A 14,297-nucleotide genomic window follows, 5' to 3' on the forward strand; every position below is an offset into this window, starting at 1 on the left:
CACCACCTCCCTGAAGGATATGAGTGGTGACTGTGAGTTGAGTGTTGTTTGAATGTACCATCAAAAATAAAGTCAGGAATACTGAGAGAGGAAACGAGTAACTTGCACAGCAAGAGAAGTGACTCCAGGGGCTTTTTGCTGCTTGTATGTGCATAGCTGGGGCCTCTAAGGATGGGGGTTGATTTGGGGAAATTGAAAGGTCGTGTCAAGTTGATTTAGCACTTACAAGTGCTATCGGTATGTTGCTTAGTCCCTAATCTGTGAGGTAGAGAACAAGAAGTTTGTGCTATTTCCTCAACTGAAAAATGTGGGTTCCTCACCACCACCCCCAATTTAGATCATTTCTAAAAACAGAAATCTAGCCTGATGTATGTTTTTAAAAGAAACCTACCTTCCCAATGAGATCCAGGCTTTTCTTTGATTAAAATATACACCCAGAATATCCTGAAACTTAAATCAATTCTTAATCTCTGGTGAAACATACTTTTTAATGCATTTAATTTCCATTTTGTGGCATAAAGCTGAGTTCTTCAGTGTGTTATATACTACTGGGACAAGAAACACAGTACAAAGAGCACCAGATACAGTGGTTCCCTGCAGCCTCAAAAAGTCCTGTACAGAAAGGTACAAATACTGGAGGTATTGAAGTTGGAAAATTCAAGACAAAGTTCTTTGTTTTTAAGTTCACAATGTGAAGTAGCTCATGCTATATATAATATGTGAGGAAAAAAAACCAGTCTGTTTTCAAAATGGATAAAATAGCCTGCAGGGAAAGAGAGACTTTGCAACTGATGAAAGCAAGTGAATAATAAACCAGGCAATAATACAAAATCTGAAAATACATAAAAAGCTTAATCACAGTCTATATATAGATTTTACATCTCAGGAAAATAATGTAATATATTGCTTCTCAAGGACATCTCCGACTCTCAAGATAGCCCAGAGTTGTACTAGAAATCAAGATTCTCTAACAGTTTATTCCTGGCAATAAAGTAAGTTCTTCATTTTAAATATTACCATAATCCTCATTTAAGCAATTCAAAGCTCTCAGCTGGAAGAGTCACAGCAGTGTTTTCCCCGGTGCCAGGAAGGTGACGGCCACAAGGCAGGAGGACCACACACCAGCCCCAGTGTTCTTCATTAAATGGCACATCCATAGCCAGCAGATTTCTGACCACAACAATTTTCAAGTTTCAGACACTGAAGAAAGCAGCCAATTAGTCCTCTCATCCTTCATTTCTGACCCACATTTTTATAGGAGTGAAGATGCCCTGCTCTTACCAAACAAGGGGTCCTCAGGGGCCCATGCTGGGATCAGTACTGTTTAATGTCTTCATCAATGACATAAGCAGTGGGATCAAGAGCACTCTCAGCAAGTTTGTGGAAAACAACAAACAGAGTGGTGCAACTGACACGCCTGAGGGATGGGATGTCATCCAGAGGAACCTGGACAAGCTCAAGAAGTGGCCCCTCATGAGGTTCAGCAAGGCCAAGTGCAAGGTCCTGCACCTGGGTCAGGGCAACCCCCAGTATTAATACAGGCTGGGGGATGACAGGATGTAGAGCAGCCTGGCCAAGAAGGACTTGGGGGTACTGGTGGATGAAAGATTGGACATGAGCCGGAAATGTGCGCTTACAGCCCAGACAGACAATTGTATCCTGGGCTGCATCAAAAGGAGCGTGGCCAGCAGGTCAAGGGAGGTGATTCTGCCCCTCTGCTCTGCTCTGGTGAGACCTCACTTGGAGTCCTGTGTCCAGCTCTGGAGCCCTCAGTACAGGAACGACACGGACCTGTTAGAGACAGTAGACAAGGCCACCAAAATGATCAGAGGGCTGGAACAGCTCTCCTGTGAGGACTGGCTGAGAGAGTTAGGGCTGTTCAGCCTGGAGAAGAGAAGGCTGCAGGAAGACCTTATTGCAGCCTTTCAGTACTTCAAGGGGGATTATAAGAAAGATGGGGACAGACTTTTTAGCAGGGCCTGTTGTGATAAGACAAGGGGTAATGGTTTTAAACTAAAAGGGGGGAGATTCAGGCTGGACATGAGGAAGAAATTTTTTACCATGAGGGTGGCGAAACACTGGGACAGGTTGTCCAGTGAAGTGGTAGATGCCCCATCCCTGAAGACATTCAAGGCCAGGCTGGACGGGGCTCTGAGCAACCTGATCTAGTTGCAGATGTCCCTGCTTATTGCAGGGGGGGTTGGACTAGATGACCTTTGAAGGTCCCTTCCAACCCAAAGCATTCTATGACTATGATTTAAGAAGTCTAGCAAAAGTACTGACTATTCAAAAAGTGCACCACCTCTTCTCCTCGTGGAGGCTTTGGAGAGATTCAATTTTTCCTTCAAAGTGTAAACATTTTTCTGTAACTTTTGTTTAATGAGAAATGAGGATTCTCAGCACTTACTGGACTGAGCCCTAGAATAGACGTTACTTGATAAAACGGCAGGAAGGGTGTGCCTCATTCTTCCTTACCTAGATATTTTGGGGGAGCTAAGGCAACAACATTCCTTAAATCAGAACTATTGTCATCTTCCTCAGTGAAAAATTCTGTTAGTCATAAGCAAATATTAAAACTGCTGTACAAAGTGATACAATACTGTAGAATTCCAGCTCAAACAGATTAAATCTAAGAGAAGGAATGCAGAAAAAAAGGCTACATCCCCTAGGACGGTGAGGGGAACATGACTTGCACAAAGAAAACTAAAAGGAAGCTTGGCAGGTATAATCCTGTGAAAATAAGCATGTAAAGGCATGTGGTTACTGTCTATAAATACACCATGCATGCAAAAAATAAGATGAAAATGAAATGTTTAAGCTAAAGAACAGTGGTGGAATGAGAAAAAAACTACTATGAAGCAGCCATTAATAAAATTATGCTCAAAGTTGCACAAGTCTTGGAGAGCAGCACAGCTGTGGAATGCTCTTCTGAAGGAGGAGGGAGCAAAAATCTGACTACTTTTAACATGGAGTTAGTTAAGTTTATGAAGGGAATTCCTGTGTACTGTGTAAAGTCATTGTCATGCTACTAAGAACATATTAAATTTCAGTACTTTATTTATTTAGTGTCTTTGATCCAAAGCACTTATATAAAAAAGCAATAATGAAAATTCCTTTCAACCAGTACAATAAAAGTCATAATTCCTTGGGGTATTTCATTTTCTTTAGTAAACCGCAATTTGGACACATTCCATTCAATATTTGCAAAAATGACAGAGCATCAGCTCTACGAATAATAATAAATCTTGAACATAAGATAAGCTATAGGTTATTGAAAGGAAGTGTTGCAAAGTTTGGAGCCAACCTTTGCAATGCTAAACTAACAACAGCTGAGGGAATTTGTGACTCTTGGGCAAGTTTACAGGTCTCTTCAAGTAACCGCCCCCAAAGTCATTGCTTTTCAACTCTCTGAATCTACTGCTTGTGAAACCAAGATAAAACCACTGCTTGGAGCTGGATTCTCTGAAGACCCCCGGCCAACAGACTCAGTGAGAACTTGCAGTGTCCTTGACACCAGTGGGAGACTTTGCCGCCCTTGCAGTAATGCAAGTCAAGCGTAAGTGCTGCGTAAGTCCATCTCCTCCTTCCCTTGTTTCTTTCCTGGTAGTTCAATCCAATAGGCAACCTAGTGCTGTGCTGTGTTCCAGCTGGTTGTTTGTAGGTGTATGATAGTTTACACACATGCACTATGAAGCAGGGACAAGACTACTGAATTTATGCCCATGACCCAGCAGAGAACTTGAAGCAACCCTCTAAAAGTGAAAACCTTAGCAAAATGTTTGAAGTTTGGATGCTAAATTTGGGTTATTTAAGTCTACCTTAGGGCCACGTATGTGGTTTTTCAATTTTCAGCGGCAGCAAGCAACGTCTTGCCTATTGACTTCATAACTTGTGCAGGCTGTGTTGAAATCTCCAAGAGTTTTATTTGGTAAGGTTAGAAAGGATGTGTTTCCCTCACACTTCGTGGCATAAATCAACTACTAACTGATGTGAAGGGAGGGTCTTCAAAGAAAATTGGGGGGGGGGGGTATTTCACACTGAGTATTCTGTCAAAGTGAGCAGGCATAAACTAATCTGATCCTGGATGCTCAGCTTTCTGGGTTTTGGTGGAACTGATACAGCAGCATCACCAAAAGATCCAGACCAATCAGCAACCTCTAAAAAAAATTTACCTGTTTATACTATATTTGCTTTATTCTGCCAGTTGGGACACTTTAGTTCAGGTAACACTCTTCTTTGTGGTGCACAAACATGAACTTCCAAACATGACAATTTCGGCTTTAGTATTTTAACTTCTAACTACTTTGAATTTATTTTCTGAACCTCTGTAGTCATCACAAGTGAAAAAAAAAAAAAAGTAATTGGAACATTTTATGTAATAAATGGGATGGAAAACCAGCAGGATCTGAAGAGAAATGCTTGCTTTATAGCACAGATCCCTAGAAGTATAAATAGAGGGAAGCAGCAGTGGCTTCTGCCTGTTGGCCACAAGTGTTTGATCTCTGTACAATTACGTAAAGGAAGAGGCCAAGCCTGCAAAAAATAAGTTTATGCAGATTCATGACTGCTCTTGCAAACCCAGATGATCTACTCTCTCACTTCTTTTTTTAGTTTTGTCTAAAAAAAAAAAAAAAGGAAAAAGAAAAGAACAGACCAGCCATTGAAAGGATTTGAATCGACTACATCACAGAAGCAGGTAGGAGGATCTGCCCATGGCGTGTGCAGTATTAAGTAAGCTCTTTTTCTTTATCTGTTCCTTTCTTAGGCCCTTACACTCTTCCTTAGCTGCAAGTTGTGAGTTTCTTTCTGTGGGAAAATGTGGCTTACAGGCTTTTTTTTTCTTAGAGTTTCCTTGGCAGAAAGCTTAATGAAATTATCTGCCATCAACACCTGCCTTCAAGCTTTCCTGATAAAATTAGATTTTATATCTCAGCATCACATATGGCATCTTTATAATTAGTCTTTTTGCAGTATATGAATGTCAGTTCCTAAAATGCTGCCTGTACAGTTCATGTGGGAATATTTTGCTCCATTAAACAAATCCAAGTTTTTCACTGGAGCTTCTAATTGTTGAAAATTTATGTTTTTGTGTGTCTAATCTCAGAACCATTTTGATGAAGTGAAATACAGCGTATCTTCAGCTTCACTGGAACCAACCTGTGTGCAGATCATTTCTGGAAATGGAAACCTGAGATATCTTCATGGGCCTCCATATCTGGAATCACTTGTGGAAATGTAGTCTTTGAATACATAGCCATCTGAAAATGAAGAGTGGGCTTCTTCAGAAGGCTCAATATTGACCTAATCTTGGAAACAGAGGTATCTTTATGCTTAGGAGCTTCTGAAAAATATTATCATACATAACACTTCAGAACAAGAACACCCAGTTTTTAACACACGTGCTCGAGAGTAAGCAAACTTCCATTGAAATGTGAAGCTCTGAGGTGTTTTCAGACATGTGATGATCAGAATAACTGGTCAGAAAAATGAGGAAGAGTGTTCCCATGTCAGCGATTCACAGGTGATTGTTTTAAACTGTTGTAAAATTCATGTGAAGTCCTACACTAGTACAGGTACCAGTATAGGTGATAGGTGATTTTTTCATTACTCGCGTCACAGCTGAGAATTTTTATTCCACTTGGCTGCGTTCATTTCTCTGCTCTGATGAGGAAATGCACAAAGTAACAGATCATCACTATACCGTTAGCATGGAAGTTGTAACATTTGTATGGAAAAGTCAGCATTTAGTACCTATGCAACAGGATGAAAATGTGCAAACTGTCAACTCGTAATAGAAATGTCTTTAGTTTCTCAAGTGCAAAGTTAGTGCAGTGTCAGCAACACTATCCTCTAGGAAAAAAAGAAGACAAATAGGAAAACACTTAGAAACACAGCTCTTGATAGCTCTCATGCAAACTGCTGTCAAACTTGTGCACTAATGCAGCGAATCATTCAGGCTCAGCTCACTGGGGGTGCTCCTGCTCATATTGGTAAGACTGGCCATAAGGGATTTAACTTTATAAGCATAGTAGTCCCTTAAGTTGACTGACGGAACTTCTTTCATGCCATCACCAAAATCACAGCTTCTCATGGCACTCTCTAACTGCTTCTGACGCCTGTAGAAGTGGGAGAATTTATTGAAGATGAGTGTAATGGGAAGCACTACCACTAGGATACCGGCTAGGATGCATGCAGATGCCGTCAACTTGCCAGCAGTGCTCCCTGGCACAACGTCCCCATAGCCAACTGTGGTCATGCTAACGGTAGCCCACCACCAACAAGCAGGGATGGTGGCTAACCCCTCATTCTCTTCCTTCTCAATGGTGTAAGCTACCACTGAGAAAATGGAGATGCCAACAGAGAGGTAAAGTAAAAGAAGCCCCACCTCTCTGTAGCTGTACTTCAGGGTGGCTCCAAGAGACCTGAGACCTGTGGAGTGTCTAGCAAGCTTTAATATGCGGAAAATCCTCATGAGTCTCAGGACTTGTGCAACCCTGCCTAAATTTGCTAAAGTCGGACTACTTTCCACCACCAAGTTGACAATTAAGGTAATATAAAATGGAAGGATAGACATGAGGTCAATCAAATTCAAAGCATGCTTGAAAAATTTTAAAAAGTCAGGGGCTACTGCAAATCTCGCCACCAGTTCAAAAGTGAACCATGCAATACCAAAATGTTCCACGATTTCAAAGCGAGGGTCTTCCTCGGGGTTCCCATTGCTGTCAATAATCTGAAAGTCTGGGAGGCTGTTCAGGCACATGGTCACGATGGAGCCCAACACCACCACTATTGAAAGGACACTAAAGATTCGGCTTAAGACTGAGTATCCAGGATTATCCAAAGCGAGCCAGAGCTGCCTCCTGATGCTTCCAAAGGGTTGTTTGTCAAATTTAGAGGCATCGTTGTAGAATGCCAAAATCTCATCAAAAGACGATGTGGTACTTTCCTGGTCACTTTGTTCCTCCCATTTCTCTTGGTCTGGCTCCATTTTCCTCCCATGGTAGCTGTAACTGCAGCAGGAGTCTATAAAGAATTCATTGATTCCCCAGTATTCAATCTCCTGGCTGAAAGAAAATACACAGAGTTCACCCATCACATGGAGCTTGCCGGTGTTATAAAAATGTAGCACGTAAGGAAAGAGCTCGGGGTTCCTGTCAAAATAAAATTCATTCTTGGTGTCATCATAGTCGTCACAGAGCTCCAGTATCGACTCCTTTGAGTGGCAGCTCAGCAGTTTTCCCAGCCTGGTCTCTGGGAACCTTAATAGTGTGTTGGATCTCATCTTTTTCTTAAAGCCTCCAACGTTGATGCTGATCTCATTGTCTTCAAAATTCGCTTCAGATAAAGCCTTCAGACTCTGCCCTGTCATAGTGAGCTCCTTCCAAAGGTGTACATGGAATGAAAACCTAGGATGCAATTGCACACAAAATGAGCAGAATGAGCAAATCTATAGCATGTTCCCCTTTTCTTTCCTTCCTTCTTCTTTCTTTCTTTCTTTCTTTCTTTCTTTCTTTCTTTCTTTCTTTCTTTCTTTCTTTCTTTCTTTCTTTTCTTTCTTTCTTTCTTTCTTTCTTTCTCTTTCTTCTCTTTCTCTCTTTCTTTCTTTTTCTCTCTTTCTTCTTTCTTTCTCTTTCTCTCTTTCTCTCTCTCTCTTTTCTTTCTCTTTCTTTCTCCCTTTTCCTTTCTCTCTTTCTTTCACTCTCTCCTTCCTTCCTTCCTTCCTTCCTTCCTTCCTTCCTTCCTTCCTTCCTTCCTTCCTTCCTTCCTTCCTTCCTTCCTTCCTTCCTTCCTTCCTTCCTTCCTTCCTTCCTTCTCCCTGTCTCTTTCTTTTATTTCTTTCTGTCTCTCTCCCTTTCTCCCTTTTCCCTCTTTCCCCCTTTTCCCCATTTCCTCTTTCTCCCGTCTCCCACTGAAGACACTGAGGGCGACTCCTTTGTTCCCTCTGCAGGCTCCTGTCCCTACCCGTACCCTTCACCTGGGCTGCGGCTGTCGCTCCTACGAAACCCCGCATTGCTCACGGTCGTTGTGCCACCGGGTCCGCGCGGACCTTCCCCCCTCCCGCCGCGCCCTGGCCCCGCCAGACACGGACCCCCCGGCTGCCGCCGCCCGGGGCCCCGCTCCCGCCGCGCCGCTCGCCCAGCCGCGCCCCCTCCGAGGGGCCAGAGCCCCGCTGCCCCGCCCGGGGCCCCGCTCTGCCCGGGAGTGCCACCGCCCCCCGCCGCGGGGGAGCCGCCCCTCTCCGCTCCGCGCCCCACCGCGCCCGCCCTACCTGCTGTCTCAGCGGCCGCGGCCCCCCGCCGGCGCGCCCTGCTGCCCCCGGCCCGCCATCCCCACCGCCCACGGGGGCCGCCAGGGCTCGCCCCGCTGCCGCTGCCGCTGCCGGTGCTGTGCCGCTGCTGGTGCGGTGCCGGTGCGGTGTGGGTGCCGGCGGGGATGCGGTGGGGTTCGGTGGGGTGCCTGTGCCGGTGTTGGGAAGGCGGCCCCGCCGGGCGCGCGGTGCTGAAGGGACAGCGGCCGCGCGCCGCCCCCCTCAGCGGCGGGAGGCGGCGGCACGCGCGCTCGTCATGGCGACGACCCCCGTGGCTGCCGCTCGCCCCTTCCCGCCGCTCCCCCTTCCCGCCGACCCCGCCGACGATCGGCGCTGCCGCCGCGGGACGGCGGCGCGGCGGGTGGGCGGCCGGCGGGGGGCTGGCGGCCGCGCTACCCGGCTGAGGAGGGGCGGCCCGGAAAGCCAGTGTGCGGCAGTGCCGCCGCTCGCTCGCTCTCGCTCCTGCCCCCGCGCACCGGCGCTGCGAGGGGACGGCAGCGGCGCCGCAAACTCGGGTTTCCTCCCCCCGCGATCCTGCCTCACACCGGCTCCGACCGGCACAACTTCTCGAGCGGGAACGCCCGCCCACGCCCGCGGTGGCGCTGGGCACCCGCGGACCCTCTCCTGAGGAGGGGACACCCACCCACAACCACTCGCCCACCGCCCCTTTGCCCCCTCACCCGCCGGCGGCCGCCGCGGGAGCCCGGGCAGCGTCCCGGGAAGGGGCTGGGGGAGGAGGTGGAGTCTTTAGTCTTCCCCCCACCACGGCACAAGCGGGTCCTGCCGCGGCCCCCACGCTGTATCCACGCCGTGTCGCCCGGGCAGTGTCCCTGCGGGGACTGGAAACACGGAGGATGGGGGCACTCGTCAGAGCAATTTGGTGTGAACAGAGCAGGGCTGTGTGTTGAAGCTGCCCACCGCCCTCTCAGACGCCGGCTGGGAACCCCCGACCTCCCCGCACAACCTTGCCTGGCCAGCCACTTCGGGAGGAATAATCCTGAAGGATCGTGCCTCTGGCAGAGGGGCCTGACCTCCCTGCACGGCTGCTCTCGGCGGAGCACAGTTCTATTGCTGGTGTGTGGAATAATGTCTAATTACATGGTCACTGGTGGCAGCATCTCTGCCCACTCTGGAGGCGGCTGTGAAGAAATCTCTGTCCTCTTGCTGAGCCGGGCGGAGGAGGCAGTTCCTGCGGCAGGAGCCGACCGTGCCCCTGACCCCAGCGGAGCAGGCAGCCGGCTGTGCAGGGCACAGCTGCTCTGACACAGGGGCCTGGTACCGGGCTGACCTGCACTGTCTCCTGCCAGCTGCCTTATGACCACCTCTCACTCATGGTCCCATGCATCCAGAGTCTGGCCGCTGGAAATGGATTGCTGTAAATGCTTTGTAGGACTGGGGGTGCAGGGGGACGATGCCTCCTCGCTTGTGTCCCTCAGCTTTGGCAGAGCCCAGAGCAATCTTGCCCTATGCATCATCCTTGGCTTGTTACTCAAACCCTGTGGATGGTGCGGTGGGAGAGGGGTTATACGTCCCAGCTCTGGCAGCACATGAGCCCTATTTACAAGGAACCCTCCCATTAAAGAACAGCCCTATAAGAACACAGATAACTGAGTGCAGACATGGAGTGGGGCAAGTTAAGTCCTTGTGCCTGCAGTGGCCATGTCTCCAAGAGTCTGCTCAGCTTTCCTACCTGGGGTACTGTGATCATCTCACCACATCCCACTGATGCTGGTGCATTGTGTGGCTGGAGCCCCCACACCCCTGAGGAAACTCTCACAGTGGTGTGCATGGACCCATAGCACTCTCAGCCCTCCAGGAATGCTTCAAGTTTGCTACAGATGCTGCCCCTGCTTGCCTTTTCTTGTGTGATGCTTGCTCTTGCTTTGCTCTCCTGCTGGTGCGTGCCTCCTGCCTCCCTTTCCCCCTGTGTTCCCCCGGCATGCCACAGATGCCCTGGGTCAGAACTCTGGGTCCCAAAGTGCCCCACTGCACATCCAGTGGCACCTCATGGCACGTCAAATCCACACTGAATTACACATACCAGGCTGCCCTCCTGGTCATGGGAAGTACCGCTGCCACTCGGTTCAGTCCCCCAAGCTTTTCGTCACCTCAGGGAGGAGGCTTCACAAATGCAGTAGCGACCTGTGCATTTCTCTGTAACAACAGCTTTTCATCTCCAGAGAGGCAGCTCTCCTGCTTCCCAGCAGCAACACAGTTGTTAGGTTAGTTTGTGTCATCCCCCTCCTCTCAGGGCTCTGCTGGTGAACCACTCACTGGGGAGCTCTAATTATACTGGCTTTTAATGCCTGGGGCAAGGGGTGGCAGGACACAGGACTGGGAACCACCACGTAGGATTTCTGAGTTGGATGCACCCCCATGTTCCCCAGGGCTTGGATAAATCACAAAACTTCTCTGCTGTGATTTCCCACTCACCATTAGGAGAACAAAAATAACTCATATTCCTCAGTGACGTTGCAAGGAATAGTGAGCTGCTGCTGGTAGTACATTCAAATGATGTCTGTGTGTTTTCACCAACTCTGAGCTAGCCTATGTATCTAGTGGGGGCTTTAAACGTGTTGAAACATTTTCAGCAAATTTGTAAATAAAATATTTTTCATTACTTTTCTTTCTTATGATTAAATTAGATTATTTTTTCCCCCCTAATGCTGCTTTGGAAGAAACTAAGTGGAGATATGTTTAGGGGATTTTCAGCCATTCATACGTTGTTCCCTCCTTCTAAGCCACCTGGCTAAGAAAAAAAGATCACAGGCAACCTCATCCTTATTTTGGAAGATGTATTTGTCTGTATTCTTATCTTTACTGTGGAAAAATCACTGGTCACTTTTCTAACCTGTATTTTCTCATTAAATGGCACAGTGAAGTTCATGCAGAGATACTGGAGACAAATAGCAAAGTAGTATGACTATGTAAGGATACAACTCCCCCTAGTTCAAGATAACTGCTCTCGTAATTAGAGCTAATTGGCTCAGCCAGAGCATTTTGATAATAAGACTAAAATGCTTCCAGCACCCAAGATAGTGATCCAGATTTCATCTGAGTGTTTCTGCAAGGTGTGCACTCTGCTCCACAGACATGCAAGCAGGTCTGCTGCTGACCTAGTGCTTTTGCCTTTCCCAGTGGGAAGTACGGCATGAATTGCTGTGGATGCACTATCACTGGTGGAATCCAAGGCAAAAGCTCTGCTTTGATATGCCAAAAGAAATCTGATGTCTCTTTTTTTTTTTTTTCCTCCCCAACAAAAGAGCTTGTGATTTGTCAGATAAGAGCAAATTTTGGGATGCCCTAATAATAAATCAAGTAAATATAAAAGAACACATTGTCTCCACTGTCCTGTGGATGCTTCTTGGACTGGGGAGGAGGAAAGAGGAGTGCTGAGATGAGGCTGGGATTGGAATATAAGGAAGTGTGAAAGAATTGCCAGTTGGAGTGGGTGGATAAATGGGTGACTCCTATCCCCCTAGGGCAATATTACAAAAGCTCAAATCATTTTGAGTCTTCTGGTTATAGCTATTGGCTCTGAGAGTGTGAGAGAGACAGGATTTGTTTTATTGGTACAGATTGTACCATGTTATTTGGGGAGTATGTGAAGGTGCCAACACTGCAAAAACATTGGGATATGTATAGGTGCCCACCAGGGCTGGCCGGGCTCTGGACACATCCTAAGTGCAGTGTGTTTGCCATCGCTACACACCCTGCCCTGGGCTTGTGGTGACCTGAACAGTGATGGAATGTGGAATTATTGCTGTGCTAGCAACCAGCTCTATGTAGGAAGCTTCCACCTAAGAAGTCATGTCTTTGGACAACATCTCCTGTCTGGTCCCTGTTGGCTGTCCCACAACTACAGCAGCTGCGCTACCCCACAGCGAGTTTAGTGCTGATGAAGACATGTGGCATTCATTTCTGCAGGCATGATACACTGATATCTTAGATGCATTGTGAACTTTGGAAGAAGTGAAACAAGTATGACCATTACTACTTCTTCAGTGTTAATGAAATACTGAACAGATTACAAAGGAAGATATGGGACACGAGTCAGAGGTTCTATCAACACTTCCTCTGAATGGTAGATGGATTCACTTTGGACTTGAGGACACAACCATCTATTAGGCTGGAGGTGGAAAGCTTGAACTAAATAGATATTGGAAGGTGCCCACTCTGGCCCTGGAGCCAGATTCAAATGATTCTTGTTGACCATTTCCTTTTGTACCAGATGGACTGGAAAATCCCAGAGTTTTAATGTGTTATTTTAAGATCAATAGATACAATCTGTTTTTCTTTACAGAGCCTCACAGGTGGCTGGGAGTGAAGCTGAGATCCTTTCATGACGCATTCCTACTGCCACAACCATTGAATGCGGCCTATTGCTGAATATGTTTAAAAGAAATAAAAATAGTTTTGCACATAATGCTCATTTAAATACTGAAAAAGGACTGTTGGGGAATATTGCCAAGACTAAAGGAATGAAAAGTCAAAAATGGATTTAAACAAATTCATAAAGGCCACGTACCTCTCTGGATATTTATCAAATGATCTGAGTATAGCTTGAACTTGACAGAACCCCTGACTAAGAGAGAATATTGCAGAGGAAGGACCCTTCTAGACGTGCTTCGTTCTTATCCCACCACATCAGCAAGGTAACTATTCCAATGATGTTTGGTTGCTGTCAGTCTATGGCCAGCTTTTTCTAACTAGAAGTTTGAAAAAAGCTGAGATTAGCCCTGCTGCATGATCTTTCAGTTGTTCTCTAATCTCCCATAACCACAGGCAGAAAAGAAGTGCCATTTTTTCAATAATCTGCTTGTTCCCTAAGTGTCCTGGGTGAGACACACCTACTTTTCTTAGGAGGCAAAGGCTTTGCGTAAGCTATTGTGTCATTTGCAGTATAAAACTGGGGAGGGATAAGAGAAAAACACTTTACTAAGCTGTAAGTTTACAAGGCAGTGATAGCAATGTCTGAAAAAAGACCTCCACTGTGACAGAGTGGAACTCCATTGGACCACAGAAAGACCATCTGGCAGCTAAAGAAACTGAGCAGTCATTTTGGGTGACAGCTCCTCAACAAATACTGATCTTTTGCAGTGCACTGATTGCATGAGCAATGAAGTTTTATTGTGATGACTCTGCGGTACTATGCCCTTCATTATGAGTTAACCTGTTTAGTCACTGTTTTGCCTGCTCCACATGATTTTTGACTGAAGGATGCATGATAATATTTGCTTTTGCAAGTCTTGTGGGGAACCTTGTCTTCCTTAATTAAATCACCATATCCCAGAATCATGGAGCGCAAGGCAAAAAAGGATCATTAGAAAGTTGTGACTTTCTTTTTGCATAGATTGTAGAATTTCAACCTTCTGTCCCCTAATGGAAACTGATGTCTGAAATGGGTTAAATGAACCACACCTACTGACAATATATTAAAGGAGCCTGCAGTATGTTTACACGAGCATTTTACTTGGGATTGGGATTGTGCTTTTGAAATGACCCTCTTGATCAGCTCCACTACTTTGATTTTGTTTACATTGAGTCAGAGCACTATATCCCTTTGGATGAAAACAACCCAAAAGCTGAGCTGCAGAAGCAAGCACTGCCAGTAGCAACAAGCAATGGGAAATAAGAGGTGTCAGAACTGCAGTTTTGGATGTAAAAATACGACCTAGTACAGTTCAGTGGTCACTTTCTCAGAGGCATAGCTGCAGTCAGCAGTGGGCGTGATCTCTTTGAAGTTTGCCTGAATGGAGATGGGGAGAAAGAGGATCTTGCTTGGATCCAGCTTATTAGTTTTAAATTGTGACTAAAAAGCCTAGTTCTGTGGTGTCAGTCAGCTGACTTGGAACATTTGAAGGCTATTTCACTTGCATTTGGAACATACCCAAGTGTTTCTTATACTTCTCACGCTTCTGTGTATTGAGAAAACAAAGCCATGGGAAATCCAGCTACAGCATAGCTCCTCTGGGCAGATCCCCAGATT

At 46.4% G+C, this 14,297-nt stretch overlaps 1 protein-coding gene across 2 annotated transcripts; it reads right to left on the minus strand.

Moving 5' to 3' along the window:
- Window positions 1–3,039: 3,039 nt before the first annotated feature.
- Window positions 3,040–9,008, minus strand: KCNS2 (potassium voltage-gated channel modifier subfamily S member 2). 2 transcript variants are annotated; one of them, XM_071803917.1, is made up of 2 exons: window positions 8,989–9,008; window positions 3,040–7,406 (listed from the first exon to the last, which is right to left on the minus strand). In XM_071803917.1, exon 2 carries the CDS (start codon window positions 7,367–7,369, stop codon window positions 5,936–5,938), a length of 1,434 nt encoding a protein of 477 aa, XP_071660018.1. In that variant the 5' UTR covers window positions 7,370–7,406; window positions 8,989–9,008; the 3' UTR covers window positions 3,040–5,935. The 2 variants fall into 2 exon arrangements, with proteins under 2 accessions (XP_071660018.1, XP_065689144.1); XM_065833072.2 differs by lacking the exon at window positions 8,989–9,008 and adding an exon at window positions 8,270–8,594.
- Between the last annotated feature and the right edge of the window lie 5,289 nt (window positions 9,009–14,297).

This window comes from Patagioenas fasciata, chromosome 2, assembly GCF_037038585.1.
Source record: "Patagioenas fasciata isolate bPatFas1 chromosome 2, bPatFas1.hap1, whole genome shotgun sequence".
Lineage (NCBI taxonomy): Eukaryota > Metazoa > Chordata > Aves > Columbiformes > Columbidae > Patagioenas > Patagioenas fasciata.